At 40.4% G+C, this 24,377-nt stretch overlaps 1 protein-coding gene across 2 annotated transcripts in view; it reads right to left on the reverse strand.

Annotated features, from left to right (window-relative positions):
• Window positions 1-19,304: 19,304 nt before the first annotated feature.
• Window positions 19,305-24,377, reverse strand: part of nlgn2a (neuroligin 2a) — a 206,420-nt gene continuing 201,347 nt past the window's right edge. For both annotated transcript variants that reach the window (XM_034220548.1, XM_034220547.1), the window contains one exon: window positions 19,305-24,118. In XM_034220548.1, coding sequence (XP_034076439.1) covers window positions 23,284-24,118 — 835 coding nt within the window. In that variant the 3' untranslated portion in view covers window positions 19,305-23,283. The remainder of the gene's footprint in view (window positions 24,119-24,377) is intronic.

Below are 24,377 nucleotides of genomic sequence, written 5' to 3' on the forward strand. Positions count from 1 at the left end.
ACACTGTGTTATTTTCAAGCAAGCCTAAAAGATAATGTGTTCAAACTGGCTTCACTCGCTTTAATTGCTCCTTTGAATGTAATTTTCCTCTGTGGTTTCCTACTCAACACATGTTTGTATTGTAATGCCACTCATATTTTATTTTGTATTGTATTTTAAGGTGACATTGAATGCTTTGAAAGGTGCCCTAAAATAAAGTGTATTATTGATCTTATATCTGTGCCTATATCACACTATTAATGTTCCTTATTTTAGATCTGCACTGTTCTCTATAACATGTTCAGCAGAGCAGGTATTTCTCCTGCCAGATATGGCACCCCCCCCTACAACTTTGTCCAGGACAGTTACAACTTCACCAAAATCACACTGGTGTTGCCTGTTCCCCTCTAGTTTATGCTCACCAAAGCATTTTACTCTGGGTCCTGCAGGTGAAAAACTAAAGAGGGGCTTCCATATCCGGCAGTGCAGTTGCTAGAGCTGCCGGATTTTGAAGCGCCCCCTGTAATTTTGGCCAGGACAGTCACAATGTCACCAAAATCACACTGGTGCTTTGTGTTCCCCTCTAGTTTGTGCTCACAAAAGAATTTTACTCTGGGTCCTGCAGGTGAAAAACTAAAGAGGGGCTTCAAAATCCGGCAGATCAGGTGTTGGTGCTGCCAACACAGTTACATTACATTACATTGCATTTAGCTGACGCTTTTATCCAAAGCGACTTACAATAAGTACATTCGACCAGGAAGACACAACCTTGAAGAAAACAGAATCATATAAGTACATCAGGTTTCATAGAGCTAAACATTTCAAGTGCTACTCAACTGGCTTTAGGTAAGCCAGTCCTTTATTAGTATAAAAGTGCTTCGTTAATAGTTCTAACGCTCGAAGTGGAGTCGAAAGAGATGAGTTTTCAGTTTGCGCCGGAAGATGTGCAAGCTATCTGCCGTCCTGATGTCAATGGGGAGCTCATTCCACCATCTTGGAGCCAGGACAGCAAACCCACGTGTTTTCGCCGATGGGAACTTGGGTCCCCCTCGCAGCGAGGGCGCAACGAGTCGTTTGGCTGATGCAGAGCGTAGTGCACGCGCTGGGGTGTACGGTTTAACCATGTCCTGGATGTAGGAAGGGCCAGATCCATTCGCAGCATGGTAAGCAAGTACCAGTGTTTTGAAGTGGATTCTAGCAGTTACCGGAAGCCAGTGAAGGGAGCGGAGGAGCGGAGTGGTGTGGGAGAATTTAGGAAGGTTGAAGACCAGACGAGCCGCTGCATTCTGGATGAGCTGCAGAGGTCGTATGGCACATGCAGGTAGACCAGCCAGGAGGGAGTTGCAGTAGTCTAGGCGTGAGATGACGAGAGCCTGGACCAGAACCTGAGTCGCTTTCTGAGTCAGCTGGGGACGTATCTTCCTGATGTTGTAAAGCATCTCACTATGTGTTAAATATCTTTGCCTTCAATACATTAAATTAGAAAGCTGACAGTCATAGTGCTTGTTAACATCTAAATGTAACTTTTTGCATGGAAAAAACCCTCAACTTAACTGATGTCTAGGTGATCTAGTATTTAGTATTGTTTAATGGAATGTATATCAGTGTATTAAAGTCAATTCATTTATTTAAACCAATATCTTTCTTGATTCTTTGTACAGTATGAAAAAAGAGTCTTTGTACCTGTGCTGAAGTTCACTGCTGTGAGGAGTCCAGTTCTGTCTCTCACTCTCTGGTCCAGCCTGTCTGCATCACCTGGACACCTTAAACAAACAGATATATATGTAAAGTACCATGTGTACAAACAATATAACTGATTCTCTTCTGTTGAACATGTTGGATTGTGTATTGTCCGAGTCAGGGTCCTTTTTATTTTACTGTAACTTTGAAAGTTGTGTTACCAATGTTTACTGTTTATTTGATACTAATTTGGTAATACAAATAATAAAAAAGTAATATCTAAGTAAGCATCTTGAAATATGACATTAATAATTGTAATATACACACATCTTATTGTGAGGTTGATTTCACATACACTACTTCGACATTACTACATACTCGAGCATAGCGAATTTAAATTAACCTTAGCGATGCATACTGTTCCTTCCTACCTACATAATAAAATATCTCTCTAAGTTACAAGGATGACCTCATTTTACCAACCTCAAAGAGAAGCCGTTTGTTCTACAGTATTATTATCCCACTTAACACTTGTCGATTTCATTTTAACCTTTATATACAGGAGTGCACATAACTGGTACGCAGGTACGCATGCGCGGCAACAATCTGAAATGCGTAACGTCACTTGTGTCACTACGCGCCTTTGCGTACCTGATTGGTCATCAAAACAAAACACATATTTCGTCTACACGTGTTTCTTGTCAACACTCAGTGGAGTAAATAATTAGACATGTCCAAAAAAAACAAAGGCATTAAGCAGCGACGTTGCCGTTTCGCTCCCTGCAAAAATCTTCTGACTTTCTATGATTGATTGAACTGGAGAGGGAGCCGCGCAGGACATAACCGACGGACAGGGACGTGCACAGACATTTTGGGGGGCAGGGGCTCAAGTGAGAAAAAGGCAACCTGATCTCACCAGAATGCGTGACTCCACCACGACTCCTTAACACCGCATTGCGTGGTGGAGTCACAAACTTTGCTACATTTACGTGTCTGCACCACGCAAACAACCCCAATGTAAAGTGAATGAGGCTCCTTTGTCGTGGTGCACACACGCATTTCTACAACGTTCTGCAGTGAGCTTTTATTCTATAAAACGTTTTTAAAATCTACTTTATAGCTTGTAGTAACTCACGGGAGGCTTCTTTTATTTGATTTGCATTCATAATAATTTGTATTTTTCGTCAGAATGTATTATGACAACCCTGTCTCCTAAAAATTACGTTCCCACAGAACTAAACTGCATTCTCAATTATGTTTAGCTAGAAACTTGTTATCTCCCACGTTACATTCGTTATGAACGTATCTCAAATACGTTTATTTTTTACATATCTTTGCCATTTATTGTCTTGCTTATAATAATGATAATAGTCATTTATAAATATCATTTTAGAGCACACATTTGAAATCAGTAGGCGAGGCTGTAATTTCGCCAGCTGTTACTCTCATGAGCGAGGCAGAAAATAATAGTTTTAACATGCCAAAAAGCTGCTGTGTCGTTTATTGCACCTCAAACATTAAAACAAATCTAGAGTTACGTGTTTCTGTACTTCCTCTAAGAAGAAAGGACAGTAACAGAAGATCTCTGTGATGCCAGATGTGGTGTTGTTAATGCAATATGATATCCGAAAAAAAATTCAGTTTAGGATGGCCGAAGACACTACACTACCCATAATCCCCAGCTATCGTTTGGGACTACAGTCCCGTTGACAAACCCCGTGATTAATCTTCAAGCTCTGGGATTGGATGTTGGAGTGGCAGTGCGCCAAGGTTACGCTGAGCGTCAAGCTCTTTGAAATGGAACGAAACCACGGCAGACTATTCAAAACTGGACTCGAACGCCCCCCCCCCAGAACTACATGCTGGCTATTGTGTTTCGCAACATGTTCTCTATGGCACGTCTCTACTGGGAATTGTAGTTTTAAAAGACGTTTTTGTTTTGACCAAAATTAGAAGTTGACAGTATTCAACTGTGTACAGCCCTGGAGGTTTAGGTGATAGGAAACAAATTGGTGTGTACAAATTTAAAACATGTAATTACTAAATGGGGGGAAATCGCTTGTGTCCATAATGCGCAGCATTAATACCCACATGACAGCTCATTGTTACTTTGTAATTCTACTCCACTACAATTCAGAGGTTAACCTGGTATTTTTACTCCACTACATTTATTTGAGTTACTGATTAATGATGTGAAATATAAACAACCCTTAAATCAGACTTTAGTTACACCTGAGTAAAATTCAGGGAAGGTGATTGTCAAGTGCCAACAATCAGGAGAGATATTTGATAGTTGGTGCTTGAGAAGACTAAACATTTATCTGCAGATCTCTATAAAGTATATTCATTAATCGTTATTCTCTACTAATAGTTAATTAAAAACTGTATATCATTGCTATTTTGCACATCCCTTTCAAGATTTCAAGATTTTCAAAGGTTTATTGACATATCATATACACAACTACGGTGTAGTTATGCAATGAATGAAAAACTTGGGTCACAAGTTCCTCAACAGTGCATTACAAGACATCTATCAATATGTGTGTATACCTCCACCATTAAACTGTCATATTCTGCACATTTCTTATTCTATCTACATACATAAGAGTATAATTAATGTGTATAATGTCAGTTAAAATAAGTGCTTCAACATAGTTAACATTGCAGGAAAGCAATATAGACGTTAAGTACTTTGTTAGGCTTAATATATCTATCTGTAGATAGATACCCCCAAAGCTTTTTTCTTATTTGAAAGAAGACCTTAACCTAAAGTATTCTTTAATATGTTAATAAAGGTTAATTAGTTTGTCTGTTTTGCACATCCTCCTATTAATATCTTTGTACATCCAACACTAAACTGTTTTATTGTAGAGATCACTTACAGTATCTTCTTGATTTTTTATATTCTATATTTCTATCATTGACCTTCTACTTTCCCCCTATGAAAGTATGTACTCTTAATATTTTTTTCATCAAATCACATTATTCAAAAAAATAACATTATTCAACAAAAATAATTCAATAATGTGCTTTAACCACTAGGCGGTGCACACAAGGTACACACAGCATACTAATAATAACTTTGTATTATTAGTGTAGGACACTTATGTATGTATAACATCTGAAGATATTTAGATTTATTCATGTTTTTACATAATTTTACAGGATATTGCTATACTATTTCTCATGTTTTACTTCTACACATTAATATCTGATTTGTAAAACATCACAGACAGAAAGGTATATCCGTCATTTAATGGTAAGCTATTGAAATTGTGATTCCATAGTTGTGTCTCCCATCACCCAAATCCCCTGACTATTCTCTCAACTCAGTATTTACATTCTTATATTCAAAGAAAATCAGTAATATCTTTAAAAACGTGCATTGCGGCTAAAACATCCAATCAGCGAGCTGAGGATCTTTCCTACGTCTGTTTCCGGTATTGTTCCTGTAATGAGAGTTCACATTTATGCTACATTAGTAGTTATACACATACCACTTTCGTCTCATTAGTATGCATAGAAAGTGACAGGTCACACATCTAAGTCCCGCCCCAATAAGCCCCGCCCACTTCCGCCGGAAGTCCCGCCCCCTCCAGCGGGAGTCCCGTCCCTCCATAAGCCCCCGCCCCTTCCGCCGGAAGTCCCGCCCCCACTTCCGGTTTTCAAAAATAAAATTTAAACATATTTTTTAAATGATACAAATAAAAATGCTGCCCCTACCGGTCGCCCCCGCTTCCGGTTTTCAAAATAAAATAACATAACATTTAACAACCATGAGAAAAATAAAATGCTGCCCCTGCCGGTTTTCAAAATAAAATTTGAAAATAATTTGAAAATGATAAAAATAAAAAATGCTGCCCCTACCGGTCGCCCCCGCTTCCGGCAAAATAACATGAAATGTAACAACCAGGAGAAAATAAAATGCTGCCCCCTACGGTTTTACAAAATAATAATTGTATAATGAATCACATATGCATAGGATCAATGTCCCTGCCACCTAGTCACTTCCTGTGCGCCTGTATACAGCAGTATTGACTGCAACTTACAAATACTTGCAAATAACATGAAATATACAACCATATATTTTAAAAGTAATGTCTCAGCTCTAAAGAGCAAGGTCCCGCCACCTAACCACTTCCTGTGCCCCTGTATACAGCAGTATTGACTGTAACTTACAAATACTTGCAAATAACAAGAAATATACAACCATATATTTTTAAAAGTACTGTCAATCTCACTCTCTCTCTCTCTGCTATTCTCTGCCGTGAACAGTTTGGTGAACAGTCTGAAGACAAGTCAAGACACGTGTGGGGGGATCATAAAACCCCCGACATCCTCTGCAGGCAAATGGTGGGATCACACACACACACACACACACACACACACACACACACACACACACACACACACACACACACACACCACACACACACACACACACACACACACACACACACACACACACACACACACACACACACACACACACACACACACACACACACACACACACACACACACACACACACACACACACACACAACACACACACACCACACACACACACACACACACACACACACACATCCCCCACCACTCACCCCTCTTCCGTTCAGGATGTTTCTTTTCAAGTTTTTGTGAAACTGCTAAAGAAGTATTTGTTTTTGCAAAAGAGGTTATTTTCAAAAGATCTTATTTAGGTTTTAATAGTGATACCTAAGGGTATTCTCTTTCAGTATATGGATTTGTGAACTAATGTGTAATTACTTTTATTAACTATAATTGCACAGGATCATTCTAAGAAGAGTGAGAGGGCTAATGAGCCAGCACCATACCTCCTCTATGCATTTTCTTGACCTGTATCTGATCATGAAAAACTTGACTCTTTTTTAAAAAAGTTATTTTTCATCTATCATTTTCAACCATGCAGCAAGAGATCAAATTTAAGAATAAGTAATAGTTTGTCACGATTTTACGGGAAATAGTCAGTGCGCAATGTCACATCTTAAAGACAGCTTGAACTGGATAAATGGTTAGTCTTTTTTCAAAACATACCGTACGTTCTGCATGTTAGTATATCTGGTCAATCGATTTAGACCCTACTGCCCTCAATAGGGAAGTCATGCTTTGGGAAGAGGTGTTTCATTTCACAGATCCACCTTGATTTGTTGTTGTGAGGGGTGAAGGAAGAGGGACGGGGGAGGAAAATTCAGAGGATGAAGAAGTAGAAAACATAACTTGTTTTGTAAAACGGTCAGCACATCAGTTTCAAGAAAGACGTTTGCATACATAAAAAAGTGTATCTTACAGTTCCTTTTGTGAGAGAATTACACACAAATCTGCAGAGTGTCACTAAAAAGTTGTAACACAGGGACTGACATTCTGTATGGGGTTTCACACGGACACAAAGTCTACTTCATTATCTACTTTTTCAGCTTTTATACACAAAAGTGTATCTTTTCAGTAACTTTCTCAGAGAATTTAAGCATAAATCTGTCAAAGATTCTTAACGAAATCTACGGACACAAAGTACTTCATTATCTACTTTTCAGCTTTTATACACAAAAGTGTATCCTTCAGTAACTTTCTCAGAGAATTTAAGCACGTCAGTTTCAAGAAAGACGACAATAATTAGTAGTTAGACATAATGGATATCGTGCGTTCTGGCAGTACTATTCCGGTCATTGGGAAACTTTTTGGGACCCCTTTAAAACCATTTAAAAGAGAAATTTTCTCTGTCGTTCTTAATGCAAAAACAAATCATCTCTACTCCCTTTGGGGTGAAGTCCAGGAATGTTCTCGGGGGGAGTGGACACTTGCTGTTACATGGCATAAAGCTTCTGCAGTGTGCCAATAAATGTATAGTTTCCCTAAAGCTCCATACATTTACACATATTGACTAATGACTCAGCACATTATTGTCAAAGCATTTAATATATTCATTGCTATCGGGACGTTCCATGGAATATAACAAAAAGTGTTTTCTGAAATAAATTACATACCCGATTGAATTATGACTGAAGATCGTCAGCTGTCTTCCTCTCCCTTGTTGTTCCTCAATACGTAAAGGCTGCAGCACCGTTGACAACTAATCTCTACATATGAAACATACCGGTAAACCAGCATCATTTGCTGTGAAAGCATATAACTCTGTCCACACAGAATTAAATCCTGTGTTCCTCCGGTACTTTTCTTTGATGTATCCATAGTTCGCTCATCGAGCCGGGGGTCAGGTTATTTGCCTCCAAGAAAAGGCGCTTGCGCGGGACCGTAGCAGGATGTGACGCATAATTTAGTTGACCTAATTAAAACCGTTTTGTTTTTTATTTATGTGTCACAGTATCACCTCAAAATACAAGATACGAAACATTTTCAACCATGCAACAAAATATAAATAGTCCTACAAATACTTTTATTTTATTTCCTTCTTATTTTTGTCTAAGCTCAAGGGAGCCAGAGCAGAGGGCTTAAAGGGCCGCATGCGGCCCGTGGGTTGCCGACCCCTGACTTATACATTTAATAGCTTTACACCTTCTGTCCATATGTGCTTTTTATTTAAAACATTTGATTAACTTTTGGTTCACATTTCAATAAATTGTATTTGTACTCCTTTTGTCCATTATTCTTACTGAAAATGTTAGATTACACATTCACATCTGACTGAAGATTGGCACCATTTATTTGTGACGTTGCAAACTCTGCGGTACAAGGCACAAGTGATGTGAAGCTCATAAAGTGAGGCAAATAGAAATAATCAGCTGATGGAGTGTAGATGTGGAAATAGGTGCATTCGATCAGCTGACTGTTTTTACAATAAAAGTAGTTTCTTAGTGTACTGATCTTAAAATCATTATCAGCCTCTTGGATGTTCTTCTTGACCCTCAGAGAAGGAGAAAATGTTGTGTCTTTCAGGCATGTCCTTTCCTAACAAAGATTACAGGAAACATTAAACATATTATTGCAGAACAAGTGTGTTATTTATGAAAGCAGTGTGTTTGTGTGTTTAGGGGCTGTAGATATAATTATTTTGTAATTGTAATGTTTTTTTTTTTTTCAACAGTGAGCGACGAAGACAATCAGATTATGAATGAATCGTATGAAATTCATCAACATTGAAATATATGTTATTATCAATATAATATTTAACTGTTATCAAAACGTAGTGCAACTGTAGAAGCTTGCTCTGTTGTCTCACTGAAAGAATAACTTTTACCACGTTTTTTACAGACAATATTGAGAGATAAATAGTAGCAGTTCTCACTATGTGTTAAATATCTTTGCCTTCAATACATTAAATTAGAAAGCTGACAAAGTCATATTGCTTGTTAACATCTAAATGTAACTTTTTGCATGGAAAAAAATATATCAGTGTATTCAAGTCAATACTTCATTCATTTAAACCAATATCTTTCTTGATTCTTTGTACAGTATGAAAAAAAGAGTCTTTGTACCTGTGCTGAAGTTCACTGCTGTGAGGAGTCCAGTTCTGTCTCTAACGGCCCGTCCACACAGCAGCTTTTGGCGATTTGTCCACCGCTTCCAGCGCGTCTCCGCCCATTGACTTTGAATGGGGATGACGTCACTTTCCCTCGCTTGTCGCCGAACTGCATTGTGGGGGGGCGAGGCGAAGATTTCCAGGATTTCCAGGATGTTCAGGATTCCAAAGTTGAACAATGTTCAACTTTTGAGGCTGAGCTGGAAGCGACAGCCAATCAGATCCGTTTATGCAAATCTGACAGTTCAAGCGCTAGCCAATCAAACCGCGTGCAAGCTGGGAGAACCAGACCCGCAGTTCATTTCTATATTCCACAAAAATGGAGGAGAACTTAGTTATTGCGGTAGCAAATCACCCGGTTCTTTATGACCAGTCCCTATTTACTTACCGGGATACAAACCGGAGGAACCAGGCATGGAGGGAGGTGGCAGAGGCAGTGGGTGAAACTGGTAGGTTTTCGCTTGTTTGGGGATTTTATATCCAGTTTACTTCGTTGCTAGTTTACTTAGTTGCTAGCAAGCATAGACAGTATCATTAGCCAGCATGGAATGTAGCATAAAATAGCACCATAAACATTAATCTCATAAATGTTCAAAATGTTAAAAAAATAAATGTTCATCATAGCCCTTCCTATTGACAATAGTGTAGAAGAACCGGGTTTTTTTTGCTTTGTATGTCGGGGGCGGGATATTCATGTGATATTCATGTGATTGGTTGTTGGTCACGAAATCCCCAAGCTGTCAGACACGCCCAGCTCCAGGATTTTCAAGATTTGGTCAAAGCTTCTGTGTGGACACACCGTCACTCTCTGGTCCAGCCTGTCTGCATCACCTGGACACCTTAAACAAACAGATATATATGTAAAGAACCATGTGTACAAACAATATAACTGATTCTCTTCTGTTGAACATGTTGGATTGTGTATTGTCCGAGTCAGGGTCCTTTTTATTTTACTGTAACTTTGGAAGTTGTGTTACCAATGCTTACTGTTTATTTGATACCCATTTGGTAATACAATTAATAAAAACAACAAGGTTTGGGTTCGTTCTTCAGATGACTGTGACGTTAACGTGTAAGCTCGATAATGAACTCCAGCTCAACCAACATTGTAATATCTAAGTAATCATCTTCAAATATGACATTAATAATTGTAATATACACACATCTTATTGTGAGGTTGATTTCACACACAACTTCGACATTAGCTTGTCTACATACTTGAGCATAGCCAATTTAAATTAACCTTAGCAATGCATACAGTTTCACGACGCTGAAGTTGGCTTCCGATTCAGAGCATCCGATTCGGCAGTTAAAGGGAAAGTTAAGGGACATTTAATTTACAGCGCTGAGCGAACAATCCTCCGTGTTTGAACCTCTTAAATCGCTGCATAGCCGATTTATTTGGACTGGATTATCCCAGAAAGTCTAAAGATTCTTTATAACCCAGTTTGAGATTTGTGAAACCTTTATTCTATTTGTGAAAATTAAAAAAAGGTAGATTTCAGTGCTTTTTTCGCATCTTCACCACATTAGACCAGGTCCTGATCTAAAACCACTAGACCTACACTCATCAAATCCTGACTGGATTATCCCAGAGGGTCTAAAGTTTCTTTATAACACAGTTTCAGATTTGTGAAACCTTAATTCTATTTGTGAAAATACAAACAAGGGAGATTTCAGTGCTTTTTTTACATGTAGATCACATTAGACCAGGTCCTGATCTAAAACCACTAGACCTAGACTCATCAAATCTGGACTGGATTATCCCAGAGAGGCTAAAGATTCTTTATAACACAGTTTGAGATTTGTGAAACCTTTATTCTATTTGTGAAAATACAAACAAGGGAGATTTCAGTGCTTTTTTTAAATCTAGACCACATTAGACCAGGTCCTGATCTAAAATCACTATACCTAGACTCATCAAATCTGGACTGGATTATTCCAGAGGGTCTACAGATTCTTTATAACACAGTTTCAGATTTGTGAAATCTTTATTCTATTTGTGAAAATACAAACAAGGGAGATTTCAGTGCTTTTTTCGCATCCTGACCACATTAGACCAGGTCCTGATCTAAAACCACTAGACCAGGGGTGCCCAACCTTTTTTGAACCGAGAGCTACTTTCAAAGTTGCCAGTCTGCCGAGATCTACCAGTCCAAATAGAGAGGCGTAGCCATTACTGACAGCCTACTACCAGGTAAATACACACTTCTACTTGTATAAAACTGACCTTTGTACGATTAATACTTCATAAAATACTGCAGATCCTTTATCTTACCTCTTTCTAATCTACACACATTTGACTGAAGTTACACAACAGTGTTGTTGATACAGAGTTGGAGTTTATTCACACGTCACTACAGTGGGTAATGTTTTCAAGAAACATTGAACAGTGCTGCCACATATGACACAGGACAAAAGAAAAGACTCTGAACCCTTTCTTTGCCATTATATAAAAATAGTGTTGCTACAAAAGTATAAATTAGGCTTACTAATAAGACAACTCAGATCTGAAGCTACACAGGAATCTGCTGCAACAGTGCAATAAAAAAGACCAAATTAATAGAATCAAACCCTTTTTTGTTGCATTTTAGTAGATTATAAAAAGAAATGCCTTTAAAATAGGATGCAAGCAACACTAGTTTCTTAACCTGAATTGATGATAGACTATAATCAATTTAAACAGAACAGATCTGAATGTTTGCATTCTTATACCATTTTGTACAATAATTATAATGAATAAGTTCAAACAAACTAAAACTTACAGCTGATTAATAACGGTATCTAACTTGAGTTTTTATTATATCAAAAACCTGTTGAAATGCTACTGTTATTTTTACTGTCCCCCCAAAAGCGCGTCGGCAGCCTCCAGGAATGCTTCTTACACAACTTCGCCGTCTTTGAAAGACTTCATGTGTTTCGCAAGAACGTGACTGACACGATAAGATGCTATGGTAGAAGCCTTGCTCTTGTTGTTGGGCCTGGTGAAAATGGACTGCTGTGCATTTAGCTGTCCTTTCAGGCCCCTCCCCTTTTGGGAGCGTAGGGCAGAACTAGGAGGGAATTCCGTCTCCTAGCGTTTGTGCACTGTTTTGAAATGCCGCTCCTAAATTACCCTTCTTCGATAAAGCCACGCTAGCATTGCAGATGAGACAGATGGACTTTGAATTAGAATAGATACAAAAATAATCATCCTCCCACTCGGAGTGAAAATTATATATTTTGGGCTTTTTTGCTTCTGCCGTAATTGCGGTCTTGTGTGTGTGCGGACTGTCACTCCTGTTGACACGGACAACCTCAGCGAAATAGTGCCCACTGCCCACCAGCCACGCCCCGACACATGGGGTCACGCCGGCCAATCACAAAGCTTTGATGCGTTCAAGTGCATTATTCTGGCACAGGAAGATTATGTTACAGGACATTAACGATAAAACAGAATGTTGTTGTTCTATTTTTAGACACATCTCGCGATCGACTAGGAATCTCCCCGCGATCGACCGGTCGATCGCGATCGACTGGTTGGGCACCCCTGCACTAGACCTACACTCATCAAATCTGGACTGGATTATCCCACAGAGTCTAAAGATTCTTTATAACCCAGTTTGAGATTTGTGAAACCTTTATTCTATTTGTGAAAATACAAACAAGGGAGATTTCAGTGCTTTTTTCGCATCCTGATTTCAGTGCTTTTTTCGTTACAAAATATCTCTCTAAGTTACAAGGATGTAACCTTATTTTATCAACCTCAAACAGAAGCCGTTTGTTCCACAGTATTATCCCACTTAACGCTTAACACTTGTCTATTTCATTTTAACCTTTATATATACAGTCTATGATTTTAACTTGGAGGCTACGATAAGCATCGTTAGCACCGATGTAGCTACCACTCGCTTACATGCTAACCCAAGCCTTACCATTCATTACGTAGCTGATTAAAATCATTAACACATAAATAAAGCACTCGAATTTCACTTACCGCATTCATGCACCGTCTGTTTTAACCGCAGAGCGAGTCACAATAGTCCGATATATAAGCATGAAGAACAAACAACCACGGCCGGTGTTCCGGATTAACTGGTTCCCCGATCAACTGGTTGACAGATGTGGAGGCGTGGCCTCGACTGAAATACACATTTCGATCGCTTCTTCTGTCGTTTACATACATCTTTTGGTATATTTGGCTGGATAGGAACACTTTGATGTACATTCAGTTCCAGTGTGTGAGGTTGTGCTTACGATGGCAATATCCGGACGCGAACAGCGAGGACTACAAAAAGAAAAACGAGTTGATCGGGGATGTCTGTTCAAAACATTGCGAGCTCCAATAAATCATTTAAACCAGCTATTGTTGCCAGACTTATTTCTGAATATCGTTCTTAATGTGATACCAAGTCCATCTGATACCTGTGTACACCTTCAGACAGCCTCCAAGTGAAGCACATGTTATTTACTCACAGTTTGAAAGCAGCGTGGAGAAGTCCTTCAGCTGTGTTAAACTGTGATCGCTCGAATAAATCCTTAAAACCAGCTATTGTTGCCCGATTTATCACTGAATATCGTTCCTAATGTGATACCAAGTCCATCTGAGACATGTGTACACCTTCAGACAGCCTCCCAGTGAAGCGTACGTTGTTTACTCAGAGTTTGAAAGCAGCGTGGAGAAGTCTTCAGCTGTGTTAAACTGTTCCTCTCAGGTAAACTGTGATTCGCCCATGGGAAAATGGGATCCGCCCAGATTAAACTGTGTTACGACTTCTGTGGCTATCTACCAGCGATCATGTTTAATATGAAAGACACACACATATACATCCCTTATAAAAACGGCATTCTGCAGCACTCATCCAGATAACATGTGACTGTTAACTCGTTTTACAAAGATAGCAGCAGAAATGTCATTGCTGCATGTGCAGGGATATTAGACTTTAAAATGCTGATGGGTCATTAATGTTGGTCTCGGCAAACAATATTAGGAATCCTCTATTCAAACCACATAATATTCAGTGTCCATCGACATGAAAATAACAAAAAAGTTCATGCTGGACTCAAACCCGAGTTCCAACAGCAAAAGTCACTCCAGCCCTGCGCGTTATGAGTGCGCCACGGATCAACACGACGTATCGAACCACCACACTATAATATTTTAGATTAACCCTAACACACTTATATGTAAAACTAACACTTATCACAACATAATGTGGGCTCGCAGGCTGATAAACTAGGATATCTGATCTCGGTGGGTCTTAATGAGGCTTGATACAGACCTCAGTCAGTATACTATATTATAATATGTATATTATATGGCTTAAAGTGTACATTCGCTCACATTATAAATGATGGTCGGGTTGCATTTTTCTGGAACTTTTTAACAAGGTTAATTTAAAATATTATAGTGTGGTGGTTCGATACGTCGTGTTGATCTGTGGCGCACTCATAACGCGCAGGGCTGGAGTGACCTTTGTTGTTGGGACCCTGTACAGTCTATGGTTGGGACTCGGGTTTGAGTCCAGCATGAACTTTTTTGTTATTTTCATGTCGATGGACACTGAATATGATGTGGTTTGAATAGAGGATTCCTAATATTGTTTGCCGAGACCAACATTAATGACCCATCAGCATTTTAAAGTCTAATATCCCTGCACATGCAGCAATGACATTTCTGCTGCTATCTTTGCAAAACGAGTTAACAGTCACATGTTATCTGGATGAGTGCTGCAGAATGCCGTTTTTATAAGGGATGTATATGTGTGTGTCTTTCATATTAAACATGATCGCTGGTAGATAGCCACAGAAGTCGTAACACAGTTTAATCTGGGCGGATCCCATTTTCCCATGGGCGAATCACAGTTTACCTGAGAGGAACAGTTTAACACAGCTGAAGACTTCTCCACGCTGCTTTCAAACTCTGAGTAAACAACGTACGCTTCACTGGGAGGCTGTCTGAAGGTGTACACATGTCTCAGATGGACTTGGTATCACATTAGGAACGATATTCAGTGATAAATCGGGCAACAATAGCTGGTTTTAAGGATTTATTCGAGCGATCACAGTTTAACACAGCTGAAGGACTTCTCCACGCTGCTTTCAAACTGTGAGTAAATAACATGTGCTTCACTTGGAGGCTGTCTGAAGGTGTACACAGGTATCAGATGGACTTGGTATCACATTAAGAACGATATTCAGAAATAAGTCTGGCAACAATAGCTGGTTTAAATGATTTATTGGAGCTCGCAATGTTTTGAACAGACATCCCCGATCAACTCGTTTTTCTTTTTGTAGTCCTCGCTGTTCGCGTCCGGATATTGCCATCGTAAGCACAACCTCACACACTGGAACTGAATGTACATCAAAGTGTTCCTATCCAGCCAAATATACCAAAAGATGTATGTAAACGACAGAAGAAGCGATCGAAATGTGTATTTCAGTCGAGGCCACGCCTCCACATCTGTCAACCAGTTGATCGGGGAACCAGTCAATCCGGAACACCGGCTTCAAGTTGTGTTTCCTGGATGAGCTGAGCAGGCAGAGTCCCTGTAGCTAGCTTCACGGAGCAGGTAGCAGAGAGACAAGAAGCTAGCAGCAGCAGTCACTTGACAGAGCCGTCACTCAATGTGACCACGCCCTAATTTATGCACAAACTTTAAGACCTAATATAAATAAAAGAGTCACGTTAGAAAACAATTCACTCACAGATTCATAATCATGAAGGTGGAATCTAACTATATCGATAATAAAATGTATGGAGCCAGGGGTAGAAATGTTTTTTTCTGCTGTAAAATTGGGCATTTTAACAAGGGGTCTATGCATAGCCGCGGGAAGTCATTTTGCTCAGGGGGTGCTGCCAAAAGTGAGGAGGGAGTGGCTTAAAAAAAAAAAAAAAGGCGGTGCGGAGCCGGGCCCAGCTGTCAGCGATACGAGCCGCATACATTGTTTGTTAAAGGCGAGACACGGCAGGCAAAAACATCGTTTTTCATGCACTGGTCAATTTTGAGATGTTGTACTATTTTGATTCCATAACATGTTTTCTTTCAGGCTTTTGGAAGTAAAACGTACAAAATACACATTTAAGTGTTCATTTTACTATAGTTGGTCTATTTGCGTCTGTATATTTCTCCTAAATTCACCAAAAGTTAGCATTCTAACGTAACATAAAGTACCGCGACCGCTGTTTGCACCATGTCATCGTTGGAAAGCTGAGTCTCTCCTGTACAATCTCATCAGATCCAAATATGGTCATTTCCTTTGTATCAGCAACCAATCGTGAAAGTACAAAAGGGTCTTAAACCAAGAAACGAAATCTCATTGGCTGGTGTCAACTTCTGACAACGTGATTCGTTCAGATGCGTCACGTGATGTGCTAAAACACTTCCTGGTTAGCTTTCCGCTAGAAATGTAAATCTCAAAATGGCAAAGGAACGGCGAAAAAAACGTTCACAGAGAAGACAACAACAATTGTCACTTGCACGAAGCAAGGTTATACAAAACACAAATGACCCCGAACATGAAATACCTTCACGGAGTGCGTCGATGCGCAAGCTGTCATCCAGAGAACAGGAGGGTTTAGCTAGCGCCTCACTGCAATCTTTAAAGGTCCTTTTCTCAAAATGAGTTTTTTCACCTACTCTGAGTTCGAAATGTCCACTTCAGTTGCACGTACATACACCAAACCTTCCAGTTATATTCCTATCAATATTATGAAGGCTTTTACAGAAGGGTTTGTTCATAGATAATTCATAGCCTGAATTATATAAGATGTTATACCTAGAAACATGGCGAAAATTGATATTTTAGGGCTGTTGACAGTATTTTCTGATTTATGGAGTGATAAAAAGAGATATCCAAAATCCCTTATGTAAAAGCCTTAGATGCTAATATGCCTACAAAATGAAACGATAATTTTGAACCTGGCTTTATCCAAAGTTCAGATTTCGGTTCCTGAAATGTGTTAAAATATGCGCAAATTTAATGAGATAATGGCTCATTTGCATATTCAGAAAACTTGTAATATAAGAAACAATTGCCTTATTGTAGGTAATTAACTGGAGAAATTACCCTATTCACCTGGGGTGTCTCGCCTTAACTTTAATAAACCATTATAGACCTTAGCAACAGCTGCACATGCCCACATGCTAACTATGGGTCTTACAAACCTACATAACATTACAAATAGTCAGAAAATATTATTTACAATATTAATAAAACTATGAATTCAATTTTAACTGATTGACAAGGCAAAACACTGCACAGCGGCAGCAGCATTAAAGGACAAATATCGTCTTACCTTGTGTTGGGGCTTCACAAAACTCCAAATGTAGCCTGGGGTGGCGCTAATGAAGACCCTCATTAGAGCAGATACATCCACATTGTCCAAAATGTTACTATGGACATGCATTAAAGTCAGATGTGTCAGTCTCTTCTGTGTCATATTACTCTAGTTGTAGAGGTGGTGGGCTGAGGAGTGGTGGTCCACTATTTTTATTGGGTTGTTTGTTGGAGAAAAAAATCCAAAATCCTTTTTTGCGCCATTCTATAAAGTTGTCACTCTGCAGTGTGTGTGTCGCGTCAATTACGTCACTCTCCCACGACTTATGACCTAGATGACTCGGATTTTATTTATTTGGAAAATAAATTCAAGCCACCTGATATATACAAATATATACTATGACTATTATATGCTACTGTATACAGCTAATTGTATTTTAAGTAAAATCATAACTATTTTATGTAGTTTAATCATTTTTATTTAGGTGGTCACTCAGTTTTTCAAATGTACACCACTCTCCAACAGGGGGTGCTGCAGCACCCCCAGCACTCCTACTTCCCGCGGCTATGGGTCTATGGAAATTGCTCCTTTCTGCAGTCATCGCCTATCGGCCAATATATGAACTGCAGTGTGTGGTACTTCCGTATTGGCGTCCCGGCTCTACCCCACAGTTTGCCGCTTGGTTCAAATCCAGTTTTGGACAGTCTGCCGTGGTTCCATCCCATTTCAAGTTCTGTTCGACGCTCGGCGTAACCCTCGGAGCACACTCAAACATCCAATCACAGAGCTTGAGGACTCACGGGGGGTGTCAAGCGAAGCGGAGAGAATATACTTCCGGGTGTAATATTCTCCAAAGCAAATGAGCTGCTCCGACCCTCGGTCCTGACGGACTCCAACTTGTGTTTATTAATCTAACAAATAAATAAACACAAGGATAATTGTGTGTTATTGTTGAGTAAATGGAGAATTGCACAGGGGAAAATAACGTAGATATATGCCACAATTTTAGATGCAGATTTAGTTAAACTAATAAGTTTGCGCTGTGGACCAACACTATACATTGACGGGGAAGGGGGTAGCAATAAAGATAACACCATTAAACAGTTACACAACATAACATAAATAATATCGATACCAGCGTCCCTAGCAACCATCTTGGTAACAATGAAAACGTTGAATGGACACCATTTCCTGAAGTAATCTTCGTAATAACTAGCAAACTAAAGATCATGTACATCCACTGCACACATAATCTGAAATAACAACTCATATTTCTCGCATCAAATGACATCAAAACGCAATTTAATGGCCAAACTAACCTTAAAATAGGCATTTTCCACCGAGAATAAAACGAATGTCGGCCATGTTTTTTTTTTCTGCAGGGAGAAATTTGAAGATCACGTGACATCGACGCCAGCCATTGGAATGAATGGTGAAAAAAAACGTAAGGATCTTACAATTTCAGAGGCGTTTTTGTAGAAATACTACGTCCCAAGTTGTGGACCAACGTAGTTATTACACGTTTTTTTGTGAGACTGGGTTGGAATGACCTTCAATCACGCCTCAAACTGACGGCACTCTCAATAGCATGTTTTAAATTGAAGTTGTCTGAGGTCCTTACCACCAGCTGCTCTTGCAGTAATGTGCACAATGTAGTGACTGCTTTTTCGTCTTTTGTTTTCTTAGTTATGTTCTCTGTATTTTATATATTTGTGTTATCTGTTATGTGTAACGTTGCTGCCTTCTTGGCCAGGTCAGCATTGCAAATGAGATTCTATCTCAATGCTTTTATCTGGTTAAATAAAGGTTAAATAAAAATAAAATAAAAATATTGTTAACATGTATAGCCTACTTTACTATTTCAATAAAGAGACCAAATCTGCAGACTGGCTATGAATGTCTTTAATGTTTCCCAGATCAGAATCACAGCATACAGTGTATAATAACTTCTAAAGTAAACAGAAATATCATCAGCTCATTTATTTATATAGTTTTACTATACTTTTTTTTAATAATCATCTTTTTTTTTAAATTCCATTATTTAACATTTTTCTTCATCTCAAGTCTTGGGTTTCTGAATTCAACAAATAATGTAAAAACAAGACAACAGGTGCAACTCCGCAATGGAGGTTGTGTGGGTGTGTCACTGTCTTTACCGTGGGCCATATAAAGTCATTTTGGTTTGCTTGTCTGACTGCAGTGTGTTGAGTCTAGGTGTGTCTACATACATCCAGTCTGATCCACCGCTAAACACACACATTCAACCTCTGTAAGTGCACTGGCCTTTTTGAGATTTACTTAAAATGTCCTCCCTTTCTTCACGGTTACGAAGATGAAACTGTTCACTGCTACATCAAATGGTCCACACAACCTCCATGATCACAATGCAACACAGTGAGTGTAGGGAAAAGGTCAGCCCAGCTGTGTGATCTCATTACTCTGTGAGGCATCTTGGTATCAAAGCCCTCATGTGGGCCCACGTGTTTAGGGGCCACAGGTTAACACTGCTACATGTGAAGTGAGCTAACATTGAACTGTCTTTGTGTTTAGTGTCTTGACCATTGTTCAAACGCCAGGTCCTAGGTTAGTTTGCTTTTATCAGTGCTCTTAGCCTCCATAAATACTTTGAAGTTAAATCCCTCACACATTCATCAGGACAATAGTTGGATCATATCCCTAAGTAATAGATTGCTAAAGCTTAAACCAAAAAGAGAATAACAAAATGCAGAGTAATTAACCCCCTACAACCTCAGATAAACAAGACTTAAACTATATTTTTACATTTTAAATTGTAATATTCAAACTAACTACAGAGTCTGGGGCCCTCTGTCGTGTGTGGGCTGCAGTGGAGATGAATTTCTGCTACAGTGACTTTCCTGCTAATGAATCAGGATGCTACAGGATACCCACGTGATAATGGGCGACATGACACAAAGTAAAGGGAAAGGTCATTTTTGAATGGCATGAAAGGGATGTCGGCAAGCAGTCGATGTGAAACCTCAAGCTGGTGGCCCTTTCTTTTGCAAACTGCACCTGTTGTCTTTTTGTTGTCACAAAGTAAGCATTTCATTCATTCACTCAAAAAGAAAAAAAGAAAAAACAAACAAGAAACTTAATATTTACAAATATTTTGTCTGTTTGATTCTTACACATAAAAATGTACAGTTTTGATCTTCTTCCAGATGTTGAGTGTCTGTTTGCTGTCCATTTTGGCGGTTTTCTTCACACATCCAGTTTCCTCAGAGTGGGTTGACTGCAGTGAAGCCGCCTCAACGCTGCCCTCCAGTGTTAGCTTATAAAATAGACAGGGGAAAACAGACCAAACTGAAGACCTTGTTGCTGTTTTCACCTCTGATGGTGTCATTGTAGCTGTGGTGAGGTTAACCTCACAACCACTCACTGCCTCATTATCTGCAGCAGTGAGTAGATTACACCCATCAGTCCCTCCATGGGACGATGAGCAGGGTATCCTCCTGTCAAACATTGTGGGTAGAAAGATGGTCATGCCTTTGAATGTCTTTATTTGCTAATGATTAGTTCATCCTCCTGTGATTTCTACATTTAAGGCTGCTAAGTCTTTTTCCTATTTCCTCCCGAAGTTTATTTTCCGCAGTGTGCACCTTTCCCCTCGCTGTCCATCATCTGTTCCACAGCATTTATCCACGGGCAGCACACCCAAGTCAGTTGTTTTGTGTTTTACATTGTGCACAATTCCTTTTCAGCGGGCTTACAACATCTCTGACAGGAGCAGCCAGGTATATCTCCTCCTCTACAGCCCTCCCCCGCTACCCTGGTAGGCAGTAATAAAATAGAAACCAAACAAACAGGCTAAAGCTAGGGCACAAGCAAAGACAGCACCAGTGACTTATCCCATACGGGATGTAGGCTACCATGTGTTCCTGTGGGCTCAAACAACAGTTCATTAACGTACTGTACTAACCAGAGATTACCCATTTTTGAGATCCAGCAGAGAATTGGAGGAGGTGAGGGGAATCGCTGTTGGCCTGCACACTCTTACTCCAAAGAAAGGAGCAGAATCAGAGACAGCAGCTGTCCACTGTGTTGCTTTTACCCTGTTTAGGAGATCCGAACCCCTTTTTCATCTTGCAGCTCTGCGATGCAGGCCACGGTTACCCTCAGTGTGCTTAAAGTTTAATTTACAACACAAAAAAAGTCACAAGCTTAGTGAATTAACCCTTGAATGTGAGAGCTGAACTGAGGTCGGAAATTGTGTGGAACGCAGCTGACACAGTGAAGTCAGGTGTTTCTGAGTTTTGCGGTCACGGCAGGGAGTCGGTCGCGGGCGATCACCGCAATATGGGTGCCAGAAATCAGTGGGAGGGGAGTAAGTGCTGTAGATATGGAGCGGGATGTTGGCGTACGCAGCTGGACGGAGCCCTACGTTTTTTTACCACAGGGGGGATCCTGCCTGTCTGCCTCTCTATGTCATTGCTGTTTAATTAGGGCCCACTGACGCCCATGTTAAACAGTTCTGACAACAGGCACAAATAAAACAGAATATGCATGTGCTGGAAATAGGGGTGCAGACAGGAGGACGGTGTACGCTAAAGAGCAAAGGCTGCCTGTTTCTGTTTTGTTTCTCACCCTTACTGACATACAAAAATAATTCTGTACAGGCAAGCTAAAACGACAGATTTGGTACCCTAAAAAACGATCGTCTTCATACAGATGGGAAGGTTAGCGTGGTTTCACACCTTGTGGGAGAAAACCCTCTAAATAACGTCATATAGGAGAAAATGATTGGAAGAGTTATTCAACAGCTCATGAGATTTGTGGCGATTACTCTTTTTTTTTTATAATAAATGTTTGGACGTGAAGGGATACCACAGGATCTTCTGTGTTGCTTTTGATCTGTGAGATAAAACAAGATATCCAGAGTGGACCGATATGATTTGATTAGATTTGGGAAACGTGCATTGACAGATACAGTGTCCTCCCCGCCCCCCCGCCCCCGTCATCCTCTTTAAAAATAATTCATGCATAGATCCCCACTGAGAAAACCCATTTATATACTTTCTCCTTTGTACACATTTATATATAACTATATATAATATCATTTCTCTATATCTATATTTTCAGCAAAAAGATCTTTCCACAAAAAACAACAATTAAACAAATGCTTGAAAAAAAAAAAGAGAACAGAAGATGTGAGAAAGAATAAAACACAATCAAGGGCCAGTTTGGCACTTTGTCATGAGAACACACAGCATCTGTTCATTGACAGTAAATAGGAATACTCGAGAATCTTCTTTAGTTTTTTTCTCCCTCGATGCAAACACAGTAGTACATACTTGGCACAAAGAATGCTGGTAGTAATGAAAGTATCAGATATCAATGTTTTCATAGCTATGTGATTACTGTATGTACTCTATGCCCACTCCTACAGCTCAGCTGCTTGTGAGTCCTTGGAGCAAAGGAGCGCTAGGGAGAGGGAGAGAACCACATGTTGAATGAGAGGAACAAAGCAGGGAAGGAGACACAGATGTAGAAAAGAGAACAATATATGCACATAACACACCAGGGAGCGAAAAGAAGAAGATGATGGAAACTGCAAGGGTCGAAAAAAGCATTCGTTCTTCTGACAAATGTCAGGGGGCTTCAGTCTAGAAAGAGCAGACCTTTGAAGAAAGTATCTTTGAAAGATCTGAGTCACCCCTTAACTGATCATCTGCTGCCATGCAGTTCAGTTGCTTCTCCACACGCCACCAGTGGAGCTGCTAAGTTTGACAGCATGATGGAGGAGGTGGAGTTGTTTTTGGAGAAACAAGAGTATAAGAGAACAGAACAAAGGCCCAAATCCAGAGGCCTCCCTTCTCGAGCCAGTATTTCTGGTCCTTAGTCCCTACTATACCCTGGTGGTGGAGTGGGGATGGGGCAGGGTGTTGTTGTGGCCGGTGGAGGGGAACGTGTTGAAGGCATGAAGAGGCTGCATGCCAGTGATGGTACTGGGGATCATGGTTATGGTATTAGGCGTCATCAGTGGCACGTCGTCGGGGGCACGGCGCAGCGCCAGCGTGTAGTCGGGCGGGCAGGCGGGTCGTAGGATGTCGTGGGGCCGGAGAGGCTCCATGTCGTGGTGAGGGTCGTGCTCCGAGTGCTTCATCTGCAGCGACATGATCTCCTCCTCCTGGCTGTGTGCCAGATCATTGGCTGGCCCGCCCCGTTGGGGAGACAGCCGGTGTCGTCGCATCTCGTGCCGCTTGTCACGCTTGTAGTAAAGTGCGGCAAAGGCCAGGATGTTGAGGAAGAGCAGTGACGCTCCCACAGCGACTGTCACACTCAGCTCAGTCGAATAGTCCCGGGTGTCTCCGGGGAAAAGCTCCTGCCGTGGACGCTCCGAACCATAAGGCTCCGGATCAGACGGGAAGGTAGGGTAGGGGTGACGCGTGGTGCGAGGGCCCGGTGTTCTTGGCCAGGGTCTCTGGCTGCCTGAGCCAGGACCCGACGGAGAGCGGGTGGTTGTGGGGAAGAGCTCCTCATGTAGACTGTGGAGATGGGGGACTAACTCCAGCCAGAATGCCACCTTGTTGGCCCTGTAGTTGTCCCTAACACGAGGTTTTAAGCCAATATGGAGGTACTGCTTGTCCTTGGAGTTGAACTTGGTCCAGATGACCTCTTCAAAGCGGTTGGGCTTTGTGTGAATGAACTTGGTATCCTGAGGGACTGGCAGGTTGGGGTCCCTAGTGGAGGAGAGAGGGGACATATCGTCAATATTTTAATCAATCTGGTTCAAAGTATGTAATAATTGTGTTGACATCTGAAAAAACCTTTCAGACTCAGGACACTTAGCTTTTAGAAACTCTACCGACATCTGGTTAGTAAACAGAAAGAAAGAAAGACAATACTCTACAACTGAAGAGGCCCTACCCCTAGCTAGTCTATCCTGCATTTGCACTGCAACGCAAAAAGAGACATTTTAATATACCGTTATGAAATAAA

This window comes from Gymnodraco acuticeps, unplaced genomic scaffold, assembly GCF_902827175.1.
Source record: "Gymnodraco acuticeps unplaced genomic scaffold, fGymAcu1.1, whole genome shotgun sequence".
In the NCBI taxonomy this organism is placed as follows: domain Eukaryota; kingdom Metazoa; phylum Chordata; class Actinopteri; order Perciformes; family Bathydraconidae; genus Gymnodraco; species Gymnodraco acuticeps.